The sequence below is a fragment of the Papio anubis genome, chromosome 12, assembly GCF_008728515.1.
Source record: "Papio anubis isolate 15944 chromosome 12, Panubis1.0, whole genome shotgun sequence".
Classification (NCBI taxonomy): Eukaryota; Metazoa; Chordata; class Mammalia; order Primates; family Cercopithecidae; genus Papio; species Papio anubis.
Window position 1 is genome coordinate 67546077 of NC_044987.1, and position 16517 is coordinate 67562593.

At 52.8% G+C, this 16517-nt stretch overlaps 1 protein-coding gene across 7 annotated transcripts in view; it reads right to left on the reverse strand.

Moving 5' to 3' along the window:
• Positions 1 to 595: 595 nt before the first annotated feature.
• The window catches only part of LMO1 (LIM domain only 1), a 44468-nt gene continuing 28546 nt past the window's right edge, over positions 596 to 16517 (reverse strand). For 5 of the 7 annotated variants that reach the window (XM_003910258.4, XM_009186670.4, XM_009186669.4 and 2 more), the window contains 3 exons: positions 6645 to 6858; positions 3287 to 3412; positions 596 to 1008 (listed from right to left, as the gene is read on the reverse strand). In XM_003910258.4, the coding sequence (XP_003910307.1) occupies positions 903 to 1008; positions 3287 to 3412; positions 6645 to 6858 (446 nt within the window). In that variant the 3' untranslated portion in view covers positions 596 to 902. The other 2 variants (XM_009186671.4, XM_009186668.3) reach the window with 2 other exon arrangements.

Sequence of the window (16517 nt, forward strand, 5' to 3'; positions counted from 1 at the left end):
GGTTGCAGCATGGGATTGAGACACGGAGTTTGTTGAGGTTTGCTGACTGAATAAATGGATGCCTCCAGACTGCATGGGCTGAGTCGAAAGGAAACAGGATTTTTCTTGCTCACTCAGAAGAGCAGAAAGCTGGGCCCTAGCTGCTCGCAGAGACAACGAGTACTGTCCGTCACCCTAAAAGGGAAGAGAGGTTTCAGCATGGTGCTCCCATGGCAGAGGACACAAGATTTGTGGTCCTACTGGGGAAAAGGTCAGAGCTGGGTCTCCATCTGTGCCCTCAGTCGGGGGTCTCAACAGAGGGGATGGAACACAGGGTAGGGAAGGCTTCATCTTGCCCCTTTTCTTGGGGACCTACTCAGGGCCAGAGTGTGTGCTCTCCCAGAGGGAAGATGCCTCAGGTCTCACCTCCGGCTGGAGCTAGGGTCTCTGAGTTGTCTCGTTCCTCCCAGCTTCTTCCCCTAAAGCCAGCCTGTTGCTCCCCTGCCCGGCAATAGCACGTGCCGGAGACCCCCACCCTGCTCTGTGCTCTGCCCTTGAGAGGCAGAGGGGAGGGGCCCCAGGTCTGTGTCAGTCATGTGAACAACGCAGAGTAACCTCCCGGAAACATTCATAAGTTTAATCCACGCCAGTAATAAAATCGCATTACATTTCTCATAAAATAAATGTTCCCATTTATATACAGAAGACAGACTGTACAGGCCCGGCCTGGCCCCAGGAGGGGTCATACACAGACGGGCGGTGGTGGAGGAGGAAGGGCCGTCCCTCCCATCGAGGATGGAGAAGTTCTAAGGTGGCAGGAGAGTGGCTGGCCAGCCTGCACTGGCAGAGTGGCTGGCTGGCCGGCCAGGCGGGTGGGCAGGCGGGCAGATGGACAGACGGGCCTGGAGGCCAGGCGCCGGGTGTTACTGAACTTGGGATTCAAAGGTGCCATTGAGCTGCCCCTCCTCATAGTCCATCTGACACAAGATCATGTTGTTCTTCAGGAAGAATTTGTCTCCCACACAAAATCTAGAAAATCCAAGCAAGAGAGAGAAGCCATGGGAAGGTCCCAGTGGGTAAGGGGGTGCTGCAGACAGAACCCGGCCTGGCCTAGGAGGTGGGCTATGTGGGAGGTGGTGGGGGAAGTTTGTTCCTCGAACCTTCCAGAGGGGACTGCCTAAAGTTCCCACAGCACACCTGGGCAATTCCCCCAGGCCAGCCCCAACCTTGGCCAGGCCCTGTAGCCTGGAGTGGTAGGACAGAGAGACAGTTGGGCCACAGGTTTCCACAGTCAGGTCTCCTGTGGAGGTGAGTGTAGGATTAGGGGGGTTAGTGGAGAGGTACAGGAGCAGCCTACCCCAGTCCCAGAGAGGGAGAAAGGGAAAGGACAAACAGAAAAAGACCAAAGAGGGAGACAGATGGAGAAAAGCAGAAATGGAGCCGGGCACAGTGGCTCATGCCTGTAATCCCAACACTTTGGGAGGCTGAGGTGGGTGGATCACAAGGTCAGGAGTTCAAGACCAGCCTGGCCAAGGTGGTAAAACCCCATCTCTACCAAAAATACAAAAAAACTGTAGCTGGTCATGGTGGTGGGCATCTCTAATCCCAGCTACTTGGGAGGCTGAGGCAAAGAATTGCTTGAACCTGGGAGGCAGAGGTTGCAGTGAGCCGAGATCACACCACTGCACTCCAACCTGGGCAACAGAGTAAGACTCAGTCTCAAAAAAAAAAAAAAAAAAAAAAAAAAAAAGGCAGAGATGGGTAAGGAGGGAGGGATAAAATGGTTGTTTTTTCCATCCCTCTATCCCTCTCCCCAATTTAAGAGGATGGCTCAGTACAGGGCATTCATTCTTCCTCTAAACAAAATCGGTAGGTTACCTAAAGCATCCTTCTAGGAGATGACCCTGTTCCAGTATCTCCTTTCCTACCCAAGGAAGATCCTTCGTTGGTCTCTTAGTCCTCCCCAGGTAATGGAAGATTCCAGTCCTTTCCCTAAAGATGTCCCCAGGGTGGGTGAAGCCTTTAGTGAGACCCCAAGGATCGCTGGCCTAGTTCCAGCAGATTCCAGTCGCACCACCAGGTGGCGCTGTAAGTTCACTGAGCCCTCCTAGCACCAGGTCTGGCCAGAGCCCCCAGCCAGACCAGCGTGCCCTGTAGGTCCCTCTGAACCTCACTTCAGGGAGCACTTGTATGCGTTCCTACCTGACCTGGGGGCTCCTGAGAAAAGCGCCTGCCTTCTGGTGCTAGGCCCCAGCCAGAACTAAAGGGCTCTGGCTCCTTAGGTCCCCAGGGACTCCCACAGGGCTAGGGCACAGAGTTGGGGCCAAGAGACCAGAAAAGAGGCTGGGCTGGAACCAGAATCACAAGGGTTGGGTGAGGAGAGAGTGGCCACTCCCTAAGGGGACTTTGCCCTCTAGATTTGGGAACCCCTTCTCACTGGAACGTACGTGCACACACATACACATACTACACACTGGGTACGGGGGTGGGAGGATACGTCATCCCATGCACGTGCACATTTCAAACACATATACAGACTGGGTGCGGTGGCTCACACCTGTAATCCCAGCAATCTGGGAGGCAGAGGTGGGCGGATAACCTGAGATCAGGAGTTCAAGACCAGCCTGGCCAACATGGTAAAACCCCATTTCTACTAAAAATACAAAAAAAGAAAAAAAAAAGAAAAAAAAATTAGCCAGGTGTCATGGCACACGCCTGTAGTCCCAGCTACTTGGGAGGTTGAGGCAGGAGAATCACTTGAACCCGGGAGGCAGAGGTTGCCGTAAGCCAAGATTGTGAGATCATGCCACTGCACCCCAGCATGGGCAACAGAGTGAGACTGTATCTCAAAAAATAAAATAAAACATGTATGCACATGCATACTCACCTCATCATGCACACACATTACACATACACATACACCCCCATTTAAAAACACATGTACAAATGCATATTAATTCCATCATGCACATGTGCCCACTTGCACATGACATTTACAAATACACATGCATGCACATGCACACTCGCTATGCATACACAGTAAACTCATGCACACCTTCATTATATTCACACAGAAATGTGCCACACAGATGTGCACACCCAGTATTAAAGTGCACACATTTGGCTACCAAGCTTACACACACACAAAACACATAAAGCACATGCACGCTCATAACCTGCACGCACCACCACATACATACATGCGACCTGCATTTGCTTGCACGCCTCCACCGTGCTCCTGGCCCATCCCAGCAGGCCTCAGACTGGCGTCTGGGGAGTGTGTTGGGTCTGCCAGTCCAGCACTGACCTCTGGTTGCAGAGCTGGCAGGCGAAGCAGTCGAGGTGATACACGTTATCCCGGGCCCGCATCACCATCTCGAAGGCTGGGATCAGCTTGCTGCAAGCAGCACAGTTCCCTGTAGTACCAAAGAGCCTGCCGAGGGAAGGGTGCAGAGGACTCAGCAGCATTCTGGGGAGCTGGGTGGGCAGGGGGAAAGGAGTTGCCTCCATCCAGGGTCCTTCCCATCCTCCAACTTGTGGGCTTGGCAGGTGGGCTCATGCAATAGGATGAGAGCACTGAGGGCAGCATTTAGATTCCGCCCTGACATCAGGCTGCCAAGAAATCGGCACATCCGCTTCCAGGGAGGGTGTGTAGGGGGTCAGGAGTTGGCTGTCACTGCCTATCCCAAGGCCCCCTCCCAGGCTACCACAAGGGTCCTCAAGCCCCGGAGCCACCAAGAGAATCCTAGGCTGGGCCCTGAGCAAGGGATCCAGAACCACACAAGCCTGAATTTCAGGGGCAGAATGTGAATCTTGGGTTGTGTGCCCTCAGGCAAGTCAGTGAGTCTCTCTCAGCCTCATTTAAGTCATCTATAAAACAAAGTCTGAAACATACCCTTCACGGGGTAGTTGTGAAACCTGTTGTAAATTCTCAGTCACGATTCACTAAGCAACCATCTAGGTAGGGTTCACTGTGTGTCAGCCACTATTCTAAGAACTTTACAAAGATTAACTCTTAATCCTCACAGCAAACCTAGGAGGTGGTACTATTGTTATTCCCCATTTTAAAGATTTAAAAAATGAGTCACAGAGAAACAACTTGGACAGTCACAGGGCGTTGGTCCAGAAGGCATGCTCTAAACTACTGTGTGATGTGCTTTTCCCACCTTTGACATTACAGTGTTTATTATTCTATTTTTTAAAAATACAGATGGGGTCTAACTATATTGGCCAGGCTGTTCTCGAACTCCTGGCCTCAAATGATCCTCCTGCCTCAGCCTCCCAAAGTGCTGGGACTACAGGCGTGAGCCACTGTGCCTTGCCAAAATTAAAGTGTTTTATTAAATCCTTTTTCCATGACAAACTCACTGTTTCACTTGCCTAAGTCCCTTTTTTTTTCCTTTCTCTGAACCTCAGTTTATCCTTCTGTGAAATAGGGATGGATGATGCTATTCAAAGATGCTGTAAAACAGAACTGATGCCCAAAGGAAGCACCAAGGACATCTGGCACAAATGCCTCTTTGAGGCAGGCATCCCTCCTCTCATCTGCTGGCTGTAAAGCTCTAGGGACAGGGAGTTTACTCCCTCCCCATGCAGGCCAGCCCTTGGCTGGATGTCCCAAAGGTCTGAGCCATCCCAGCTCCTCCTTGCTTCTTTCCTACACACAGACAGAGCAAGCCCCAAGTGAGGCAAGGAGGCTGAGAAGAGGGGGGCCCCTCTAATCCCCAATTTGTCCAGCTCAAGCTGAGGCGCCTGCAGATGAGCTTGGCTCCATTATTCATCAGCTTGAGCTGCCTGGTGGCTCAGATTAAGGCAGACAAAGGCTGGGCCACAGCATCTGCCTGCCAAGAGGGGCTTTTCTTGCCATCAGCCCAGGAACAGTTGCTGCAGAGGGCGCAGGCTCTCGACAGCCATTCTCCCGGCCTGAGCAGCTCAAGGAAGCCACGCTCCCATCCCAGCCCACTGGTCTAGCTGGTCCTACAGTCATTCCTTGCCTCTGCCAGAGGAAAAAAAAATTACCTTCCATCCCTAGTAGCTGGCGGGGCCCTGTATGCTTGTGGGTGCTTTTTCCTGATAAGCCCATTCTGCACTGTGGGCCTCTCTCTCCAAGTCAAGTGGACCCATCAGCTGGTCTGCCATGTTGTCCTAACCTGGTAGGCTCAGCCCCCAGGTGATGCCCTAAACCTCCAGACATGGAGGCCCCTTCTAGGTCCTCAAGGGGTGAATCCCCAGGAACATTCTTTTCTTTTTTGAGACAGGGTCTTGCTGTCACCTAAGCTGGAGTGCAGCGGCTCGATCACAGCTCACTGCAGCCTCAAACTCCTGGGCTCAAGCAATCCTTCCACTTCAGCCTCCTGAGTAGCTGGGACTACAGGCGTGCAGCCACTACACCTGGCTCTTCTTTTTTTGTTTTGTTTTTTTTGTTTTTTTTGTTTTTTGTAGAAACAGGGTTTTACCATGTTGTCCAGGGTTGGTCTCGAACTCCTGAACTGGAGCGATCTGCCTGCCTTGGCCTCCCAAAGTGCTGGAATTATAGGCATGAGCCACCATGCCTAGTCTGAACATTCTTCCTTAACCCCTGCTCCTGGCCTCAGCCTCTCCCCTCCAGCCCTGGCAAGGAGCATTGAGTCACAGATTCTGTTTTACTACATCACTTTTAAATGCAGGTGTTAAGAGAGAAGGTGCAGGCAGGTCAGTCAAAGAATCTTTGGGGAAGTGGGGGAGCTTCCACTGATAACCTCCCCCTTGCAACATGCCCAGACCTAGGCAGAGGGAGCCCCATGAAGCCTTTGCCCTGACCTGTTAATGAATGCGATGAGCCCTCCTTCCCCACAAGCCCGGCCACCATCCAGCAGCCTGCGACAGAGCCAAATGCAGGTGCTGGGTCTCAGCCAAGGCCCTGCTTTGTGGCCTCCTTCCAGCCTTGCTGATGTCGTAAATGGCCTCAGGGAGGGTTAACTGGGGGAGGCAGCCCCAGGGAATAGGATCCAGGTTGTAGGGAGGGTGAGTTAGAGCTCAGAGGAATGCAAGGCAGGGAAGCATTGTTCTTTCACCCTTGACGGGGAAATAAACTGAGGCTAGGAGAAGATTAGGAGCCACAGGCTCAGAGCTAGTTCCAACCCAGGTCTTGAAGCTCCAGCATCAGTGGCCCTGCTCCTAGGATATGGCTGCCTACCAGTTTCCCTGGGCAAATGGACGCCTGCTCCCAAGGACCACCTGGAAAGGAAAGTTGGGCACTGGGAGAGGGAAGAAGACTTCATTAGGGAGGAGGGGCCCGGGGAAGTCAAAGCTTCCACACCTGTTCTCAAAGCCCCTCTGAAGTATCCCCTCCCAGATTCCAGATCAGGTGGGTCAGAAGCACCTGGCCAAGGCAGGGGGTGGGGGGTGGTGGGGGGAGCAAAGCTGGGGCCCTCGGAAAGCTTAACTTAGGAGCCCCAGGTTACAAATGCCTGCCCTGAACCTGTGCTGAGCACTGAGTCCAAGGGCATAAAGACCTGGGCCTTCCCTCAGGTATCTGGGGCAAGCAGGGCAGGGGCAGGACAGTCAAGAATGGGGGGGCACACAGGGTACTCGGTCTAGGGCCGGGGCACAGTTACACTAGGGCTGAGGATAGGGGGCTTTCTGAGCAGGACAAGGGCTTGCGAGGCCAGGGGTCGGCAGCCCACCTCAGGTAGTCGCGTCGGCACAGGATGAGGTTGGCCTTGGTGTAGAGGGTGGAGCCCACCTCGCCCAGGCGACAGTCACAGCAGGCACACTTGAGGCAGTCTTCGTGCCAGTACTTGTCCAATGCCTTCAGCAGATAGCGGTCCTTGATCTTGCGGTTACAGCCCGCGCAACCCTTCTGCTTCCCTTTGGGCTGAACGGAGAGCATCGGCACGCCTGCAGACGGACAGACAGACAGGAACGCAGGATGGGCCCCGTAGCTCTGGGCCTCAAGGAATATCCCCCAAGAATGGGGAGCTCACTGCTTCTCTCTGCTGCCCCCTCTAGGTTTGGGGCTCCCAGGAGCCCTCGCTTTCTCCCCAGTAACCTCTTTCCCTGGCTCTGGGTCCTGCCCTTTGGGCTGCGTGGCACAGCCTGTTTCCCTGGTCCTGTGAAGGTCCCTCCAGAGGTTGCTCTGCTCCAAGGCATGCACAGACCCCAGGCCTAGCCTCCCTGAGCTGTTCTTCCCCACCCTGGCCTCTGTCCCCTGTGTGGTCTCGCCCGGAGAAGCCTGAAGCTCGCCATGTGAAGCCACCATCGCATTGGCTCTTTCAGCAATAAGCCTAAGAAATGTAGTCTCCTCAGGCCCATGAGATCCTCTAGAACCCCCAGATCTTTTTGCCAACTCATGTTTCTCCAGCTGAAATGCTACAGCCTCTTGGTCTATCCATGTAGAGCTGTGAAGGCATCAAGAAGGAAGTGAGACACTCTTGGGACACTCCCAGGAGGGAGCAGAGGCTCTGGGGCTCCTGGCAGGTAAGAGGGGGCAGCTGGCAGGGCCTGGCTGGGGCTCTCCTTGGGAATGCTTCATACCTCACCTGCCCTGGCCTGGGGGAGGGCAGGCTCTGAGCCTCTGGATCCTTCCTCATTCTGCCAGGATTAGGATCTCTCAGCCATCAGCACCTCCAGCACCCATACTGGCTTCCCAACATACACACAGGCACCGAGTACAAAGGGCCCAACATGATGTTCACCACAGAGCAGAGCCTCCCATCGCAGCAGGTGAGCATGTGTGCTCACGCACACCCCTCACACACAGGCACGATGTGCAGGTGTGGGCATGAAGTGACAGAGGCATGGATTCCTATTCCCTTCTCCTGGGACCACAGGGACAGTTGAGGAGGAGATGGGGACAGATGTCATCCAGTAGCCTGGACATCCATGTGGACCTGTGAGGCTGGGAGGGAAGTGGAGAGGACCTCAGAAGCCCTGCTCTCTGACTTTACAGGCCTGTGGGAGTTGCCTGAGAATCCTTGTGAAGACAGGGAGGGTGTGCATGCTCTGTTCCTGACCAAGGTGCAGGCTGGATAGGGGCCCATCCCTCCTCACCTCCCCGGCTTTCCAACACTCCCCTAGAGTCAGTCCTTCTACTGGCCCTGTCCTCTCCAAAGGGTTCCTGCTCTCTGCAGGGCTCTGGCCTTCCTCCCATCCCCTGGTGTCCCTCCCATTCCCAGCCCTCCTCACCGCCCCCAACCCAGAGTCTGAACGGTTAGGCTGCTTCCCTTCCTTTTGCTTCCCCCCTCCTTGGGCATCAGGGGAGGACCAGCCACAAGAGGCCTTGGTCTCAGAATCCACAGATGTAAGGTCAGAAGAGCCCTCAGAGTTCTTCCAGTTAAATGCTCTTATTCTACAGATGGGGAACCTAAGGCTCAGACAGTTACAGGGCATTGAGTCAGCCACCGTCAAGCTGACCCCAGGGCTCCTTCCCCTCTCCTGTGCTCACTGTCAGCCCAGCTGGCTCCTCAGACTTCTCCTGGATAGGTGAGGCTGGGGAGCAGACACTCACCCACAGGCTGCAGTGCGCAGGGCCAGTGGGCTCCCTCCTCCTCCTCCTCTGTCCAGTCCCCGCAGGGCCTGTCTGTTAGCTGGGGAGTTTGCTGCCTAATTTCCTTAATGCAGTTCTAAAGGTTAATTGGTCTGAGAGAGGGATGGGGCACAGGATGACTCTGTCCTCGGGCCTGCTTGTGTCTCTTCCAGCAGGGCCCAGCTGGCACAGAGCTCTGAAAGAGCCGAAGGAGGGCAGCTGGGGAGCAGGTACCCCTGAGAACTGAAGGGGTCTGCAAGGCTCCTTCCAAGTCCTGGCCTACAGGGAGGTGTGGGGACATGGGGGAGGAGTTAAAATAGCTGGATGGGGAAATGAGGGCCTCCCAGGGTAGGACCTGGACCAGGGTAGGGCTCCATGGGCAGGACCTTTGTCCCTAGGCCCTGTGCAGGGAGCGTGCAGCCAACAGAGCTATGCATTCAAAAACCGACTGGGAAGATCTTGGGCCAGGCCCCCACTACAGCCCCTACAAAGCTCACATTCCTTTTGCTCAGCCAGGCTCATGGCAGGCCTGGCTCCCTTCACAGCGGTCCTGAGCCCCTCCCAGGACTCTATATTTGGGCTATTACCAGAACATGGGTGAATGGCTGGAACCTCTGTACTCAGGGGAGACCCTAGCCCACTAAATTATAGCCCAGCATGAAGGGAGACAGTGAGAGAGCCCAGCACTTGAAGCAGCTGTCCCACTCTCTCTTCCATCTACCCTGGCTCTTGGACAGGCTGGTCTTCCAAGCTCGGACCCTAGCATGTTTGTCCTGGCTCCTGCAGGGCTGAGAACTCCAGCACTAGTCGACAGTCTCTCCACTGAAGGGATCTGACACCTACAGGGCCCTGTGGAAGCCATGAGGGGTGCAGCTACCAGCTGCCACAAGTCCCCCTCCCTGCTGCCTGTGCCCAGGCTGGCCTCTGCACAGGCAGGTTACCTTAAGACCTGGACACCCCTCTTCCGGGATGCTGAACTGATTCCTGGCTCTGGAAAACTCTTATAGAAGCCACACAGCTTCTGCCAAAGTGTACCGAGGAGGCCCCAGAGCATCTAGAGACCCTTGGGTCTAGAGACCTCCTGGCAAGAAAGGCTGGCATCCTGGGGGAAGCCTGAGCCAGGACAGCACCGTGGGATGGGCCTGGGACCAGACTCCAGGTCTGCAGTCCTCTGGCTATGGGGTCCAGAGCATATCCCCCGGTCTCTCTGGGCCTAACTTCCTTCATCTGCCTGTAAGAAAAAGTGAAGCAATCCCTTGCTTCTCACAGGAGAGTGGAAGAGCTCTGGGGGGTCAAACAAAACAGTGGAGACAGCCTTCCTTCCTCATGGGGCATCCATGCTGTGTCTGCTCTCACCAGGCTGATCCAGGAGGCTTGAAAACACTGCTGGAAAGGTGGAAGGGCTTTCAGGAGGGGCTCTGCAGTCTCCTGTTCCCCAGATGGAGGGATCAGCTCCCCACAGGGTCAGGGCCCTCCCTCCCGCTCTGCCTCCCCCATTCCCACCTAGCCCCCCACCCAATCCGCCAGCTTGCCCCTCTGCAGACACCTCTTCCCTCCCTCCTTCCCCAGCCTGGCTCTGGGACCTGAGCCTCAGGCCATGCACTTTCCATTAAGGAGATAGCATCCCTTTGCTGAAGTCCATTTGGGATCCATTTTAGTGTTATCTAAAAATCAAATCTACATGGTAATCCTTTTAATGTACTCCTGACTTTAGAAAAAAATGGCTTTGCGCTCCTTCAGGAAAGGTTTTAAAGCATTACCCAGTAATTACTACTCACCCATGAAAACACTGATACTTTACAACGGATGATGTTTGCGCCGACACGCACGCCTGGGCACACACTCAGATGCATGCGCCCAACAGAATAAACGAGTCCACTCAACCCAGGGTCACCCCTAAGTCTCAGGACATGGGGGGAACGACATTGGAGGGGAAACAGGCTGAACTCCAACCCCTACCTCTAGCAGGGGGTGGAGGCAGGGCTGCTGGTGGAAGGAGGCAGCCAGGCTCGGAGAGAAGCCTCCCAGTCTGACTCATCTGGCTGCCAGACACTCACCCCTCGCTCTTTAATCTGGGGGAAAGCCAGACAGGCCAGGTGACGGGGAGGGACTGCCAGAGGTCATCCTGCCCCTCCCACTCTCTTCCTCCAGCAGGGAGGTGAAATGCCCTCATCTTCACATGGACCCCAGAGTAGTCCACTAGGCCAGACCCAAGTCCCCAGCAACTCCTGCCCACCTGTCCCAGCCCAGTTGCCCCTCAGCTCCAGCACGTGGACTTTCTGAAACTGCCAAGCCCACAGGTTCCAGTACTACCAGTGCCTCTGGTTTGGACGGCACCCTGGGGGGACACCTACCCCAGTGAGCTCCTCCAAGGCCAGTCTTCCAGCCCAGAACATCGACCTCACCCAGTCCCAGGTCACTCCAGGCTCTTTCCTGTGGCTCTCCTGCTTGGAGCCACTGTAGCCACACCCTGGCAACTCCACTGGGCATCTGCAGCCCCTCCCACACGCCAGTGTGTCCTGCTTGGCACTGCTGGCTCTGCTCCCTGCAGGATCCTGGAACACAGCTCCTCTCCCTCCAGCAAATAGATCTTCTTTGCTTGTGTCCCAGGGCCTTCACTCTGTACTACTCCAGGCAGAAATGCCTTTGTCCTGCCCATGCCCACTCTCCCCAAAAGGTAAGAGTCAAGAGCGGGACTGAGGCTAAGAGTTCAGACCTTGAAATCAGAGAGCCTAGTTTCAAGTCTGGGAACTGCTCCAAGGAGCTGGGGGACCTGGATTAAATCCTCCCACCTTTCTGACTGGCACGTGTGTACTGGGGGCCACAATGGTCTCTTTCCGCTCAGAATGTGGTGAGGATAGAATGAGGTTATGCGCATGAGGCCATAGCACAGAGTCTGGTGCCCAGGGCACAGTGAACAGGAACTGATAGTATTAACACTCACCCCAGGATACCATCCCTGCTCAGCACTTGCTTTCTTTTTCTTTTAACATTTTCTCTCTTGACATCATTTTGACACTCGCAAGAATAGTAGAAAAATATTAGAAAATATTAGAAATATTAGAAAATAGTAGAAAAAATAACCTGTAAACCCTTCACCCAGATTCCCTGCATATAACATTTTACCACATTTGATTTATCCACCGTCTTTCTACCTACTCCTACCAACTTACCTATAATTTTTCCCTAAATCATTTGAGAGTTGGTTTCAAACAGGAAGCCTCTATATCCCCTAATACTTCTGGTTTGCAAATGCTTTACTGAAAACAAGGACATTCTCTTATATAACCACAGTGCAATAATTGAAACCAGAAAATTATCATTGGCATAATATTATTATCTAATCTATAGACCTCATTCAGGTTTTACCAATTTCTTCAAAAATATCTTTTATGGAAAAATCCTGGGCCCTGCATCGCATTCAGTTGTCAAGTTTAGTCTACTTACATCTGGAAGAATTCCTAAACCTTTCTTTTGTGTTTCAAGACAATGGCGTTTTTGAAGAGTACAGGCCAGTCATTTCATGGAATATCTCCCAATGTGGGTTTGTCTGACACTTTTGACTGTGTGACCTTAATTCACATTTTCTCGATTTTCTTTTTTGTAAAATGGGTGTGAAAAGAGTACTCATTTCAGAGTCATCATGAGGAAGAACGGAGTTAATTTATGTGATGTGCTAAGGCCTAAGGCCACAGTAAAATGTGAACTCTGATTAGTGTCGCCCTCCTCAATATATGGGACAGGATAGTGACAGACACTTATTTTGAGGAGCAACAAATTGATTTGATTGTTCTACTGTGGTTAAAGTCACCCTGGCACTGGCCATAGTCCAGCTCCACCCAAAGGCCAGTCTAGTGGTCAGTGCAAGTATGTGTAGAAGGAAGCCACCGTATCTGTCCAACAGGCTGTTCCAGTGACCAGCCGTGTGGGAAGCAGTTGCTGTGGCCATGCAGAGGGTGACAGTTCCAGGGCAGGACCCTCTGGCTGCTCTGGAAAGAGCCCTGGAGGCAGGTGTAGCCTTTTTTATTTTTTGAGACAGGGTCTTCCTCTATCTCTATGCTGGAGTGTAGTGATGTGGTCACAGCTCACTGTAGCCTCAACCTCCCGGCTCAAGAGATCCTCCTACCTCAGCCTCCTGTGTCGGTGGGACCACAGGCACATATCACCAAGCCAGGCTAAATTTTGGGGGGAGGAATTTATTTTATTTTATTTTATTTTTAGAGACAAGGTCTCAACTATGTTGCCCAGGCTGGTCTCGAACTCCTGGGCTCAAGCAATTCTCCCACCTCAACTTCCCAAAGTGCTGGGGTTACAGGTGTGAATCACTGTGCATGGCCCTTGGTATTTCTCATAATCTCTCAACAAGCCTCAATACTGGTTCCAAACTAGCACCCAGGCATTCTCTGGCCTGGGCTGGGGAGACTGAGCTGCAGGCCCTCTCCAGAGCTCACACAGCACAACACAGCTGCTACTGCAGCTTTGGGGCTTCCCTTTCTCACCATGGGTACCCGAGCCCTCCTCTGGGGCCAGCAGGGAGCCTGCACTGGGCAATCTGCAGGGAGATGACAGTGACTGAGCACCTCCCAGTGCTCTGCCTCCAAGAGCTGTACCCACAACCATTATGACCCCCATTTCACAATGGGAAAACTGGGGCACAAGAAAGCTTGCTAACTGATCACAGTTAGTAGGAGAAAGAGCTGGCCTGTGAACCCTGGCAGTCTATCACTAGGGCCCAAGTACTTGACTCCTGTGCTGTGCTGCAGGGCCGCATGCTGAGGGTGCTGTGCTGCAGGGCCGCATGCCGAGGGGGGCTGTGCTGCAGGGCCGCATGCCGAGGGGGGCTGTGCTGCAGGGCCGCATGCTGAGGGTGCTGTGCTGCAGGGCCACATGCTGAGGGGGTCTGAGACCCAAGCAGGAGACTTCACAGAGATTAGGAGACACATGAAAAGCATGCAGATGCTCACCACACAGCTGCAGGACACATGCACAGCAGCACACAAATACTTCCCCATGTCCACGTGATCACACACATATACTAGGTCCATGTGAGGAGGGACTGTATCTGTTTTATTCTCCCCACAACAGTTTTATTTCAGTTTCCAGCACAGTGCTGGCATACAGTAGGTGCTCAGTAAGTTGCATGAAAATACATACCCATGCGTCTAAGCACACACATGCATGTGTGTGTATTAGCACGCTTTTGGGTGCACTCATGTAAATATACACTTATGCACAGATGCACACATATGCACAAGCAGCTGCATGCACGTTTAGTCTCTTAAAAGACTACAGTGTCAAAAAGTGGAACAGCCCTTAGAATCAAGCTCTGATTTCAACAAAACCCACAAGTAAGAGACCTGAAGATGGAAGGAATTGGAAGAGCATGAACCCTTATTGTTACCCTCATGGACCCACGTGCAACATCAGACATTACCCAGAAGTTCAGTCCCACAATCCTCATGCCTACTTCAGCTTCTGGAGGTGGGGAGACTCACTCTCTGGGTCCTGGGGGTCTGAGTCCCTATCACCTGTAAGGTGCTTTGCCTGCCTGGGCCCACACCCAGGCCTGGGAACTGCAGAGTAGGATCCCAAACCAAGCCTACCAGCAGCCCCTCCTAGGCATCAATCCTCTTTAATAAGGAAATTTGAAAGTGTAATCTAATTCTGCAGAATCTCTTTAAATCTCGTTTTCTCAGAAGTAACTTCATTTCGCACGGACACATCCAGCCTTGTGAGAAGGCCTCCATTTCACACCAGTTTTATCTCCACAATTTCTCGTCTCACTGCACTCCTATTCCAGGGCCTTGCCATGCGGCAGGCGAGGCCTGAACTAATAGCATTTCCTACTCATTTGGAATCAAAAGCCAATGAGAACAACTGTTGAAACGCGCGGCTACAGCCACCCAGAGCACGCTCGTTACCGCCCCTCTGCACACCCACTTGCAGGCAGCGTGTTCACTATGAGGATGAGGGAGAGAGGCAGGGGCTCCTGTGGCCTGCAGCTCCCCACTAGGGCAGGGAGAGGAAGGCTGAGAGGCTGGGTTCAGCCCATGGGGTGGCGGTCAGCTCAGTGGAGGGACTGGCACCTTTGACTCTGGTGCTGCTTACCCCTCAAGGGAGTCTATGAGAAGAGGCGGGGTAGTGTAGGCCCTGAGACTGTGGGCCTTGCAGACACACACCCTCAGCTAGAATTCTGGCTTTGGCACTTCCCAGCTCTGCCTCAATTTACTCACCTGCTAAATGAGGACAGCCCACTTTAAAGGATTGAGGATTAAATTGGATAATGAACATGAAGTACTTATAACAATGTTTGGCATAGTAGCATAAAGCAATTAGCTGAGAAAATTTAGGTGTATCTCATGACCCAACAATTATATTCCTAGGTATATGCCCAACAGAAGTGAGAGCTTATGCCCATCAAAACAGATGCACAAAAATGTTCATTGATGTTTTCTTCTTAATAGTCGTACACTGAAAAAAACACAAATGTCCATCAACAGTAAAACAAAATAAATTATGGTATATTCGTACAATGGAATAGTTTGTAGCAATTAAAAAGAATGAATTACCAATACACACTACCTGGGTCAATCAGACAACATAATATTGAATGAAAGAAGCTAGACTCAAAAAGGTACATACTGTATAATTCCATTTATATGTAGTTCCCAAACAGGCAAGACTGATCTGATGTCAGAATAATGGTTACTTGGGGTGAGGTGGGGGACATATTATCAACTGAGAGAAGGACGAGGAGCCCGAGGTACTGAAAATGTCCCATGTCTTGATCTGAGTGTTCATATGGGTACATACCTGTATAAAAATTCACTGAGCTGAATATTTGAGCCTTGTGCATTTAACTGCATATATGTGATACCCAATTTAAAAAAGGAGCTGAGATGGAGATGCCCTCATCAGAGCTCTGTATGCCTTTCATAAACCCCACCATTTACTCAGCAGTCACTGTGCCAGGTGCTGGGCTAACCATCTTATAGTGTTGTCTCAGTGAATCTTCATATTAACTCTGATGCCCTAAATGATTACTCCCATTTCACAGATGAGAAGACAGTGGCCTGGGAAGTTTCAGGTCATGCAAGGTCATGCAGCTAGAAGACTGCAGGGCAGAGATTGGAATCCTGGCCTGTCAGACTCCAGAGTTCAAGTTCCCATCCAGCACACGCCCAGGGCCTCCCTGCACATCCTGGATTCTCTAGTGCAGCCTGGATGCCAGATGGTGCTGCGGTCGGGACTGGGGCCATGGTTAGATCAGGGCCTGGGCTAAAACCAAGAGGGATGACTGTCCATGCAGGGCACTGTCTCTGGGTGGACCACAGGACTTTCCCACTCATCTGTTGGTCCTTCAAATGCTATGACTGCTGTGGGATCTTGAAAGGGCTTCTGGGCAGAGCCAGCAAGGGGACATGGACCAGAAACAGCAAGGGGACATGGACCAGAAACTAAGTAGACAGAGGGCACAGGGCTGGGAAGGGAGCAGTGGGCCATGTAGAACTAGAGCCAAGATGTCTGCATTGCAGCTTTGAGAAGGACAAAGAAGCCTTGAGATGGCACATGTCCTCAGGAGGAGGTTGGGCTGGGGGCTCCAGATCCAGGGCTATAATGATAGCAGGAGCCTCAACCAACAGCCAGGGCCTTGTGTGTGAATGAGGGGATCGGTAGGGCGGGGAGCAGAGAGGTCCTGGAGACAGGCCCAGCTCAGGGTGAGACATTTGGAGCAGAAGAGGTCCTGGAGAGGGGACTGGTTCAGGGTGAAGTCCAGCAATGCTTGCCTGCTCTAAGTGCCAAGCTCCTCCTGCACGCTAGAGCCCATCACAGGAGGGAAGGCCTAAGGGAAGCACTGTCCATTCACACCCCTAGCACCTGCAGCCACCGTAGTCATGTTCAACCGGATGACAGTTCAAACCACATTACCCCTTACTGAGTGCCTGCTCTGTACCAGGAACATATGCTTGTCATGACCCTGAGTGCAGAGAAATCATCAACTTGCCCAAGGGTAAAGCCACCAGCGGCCAAG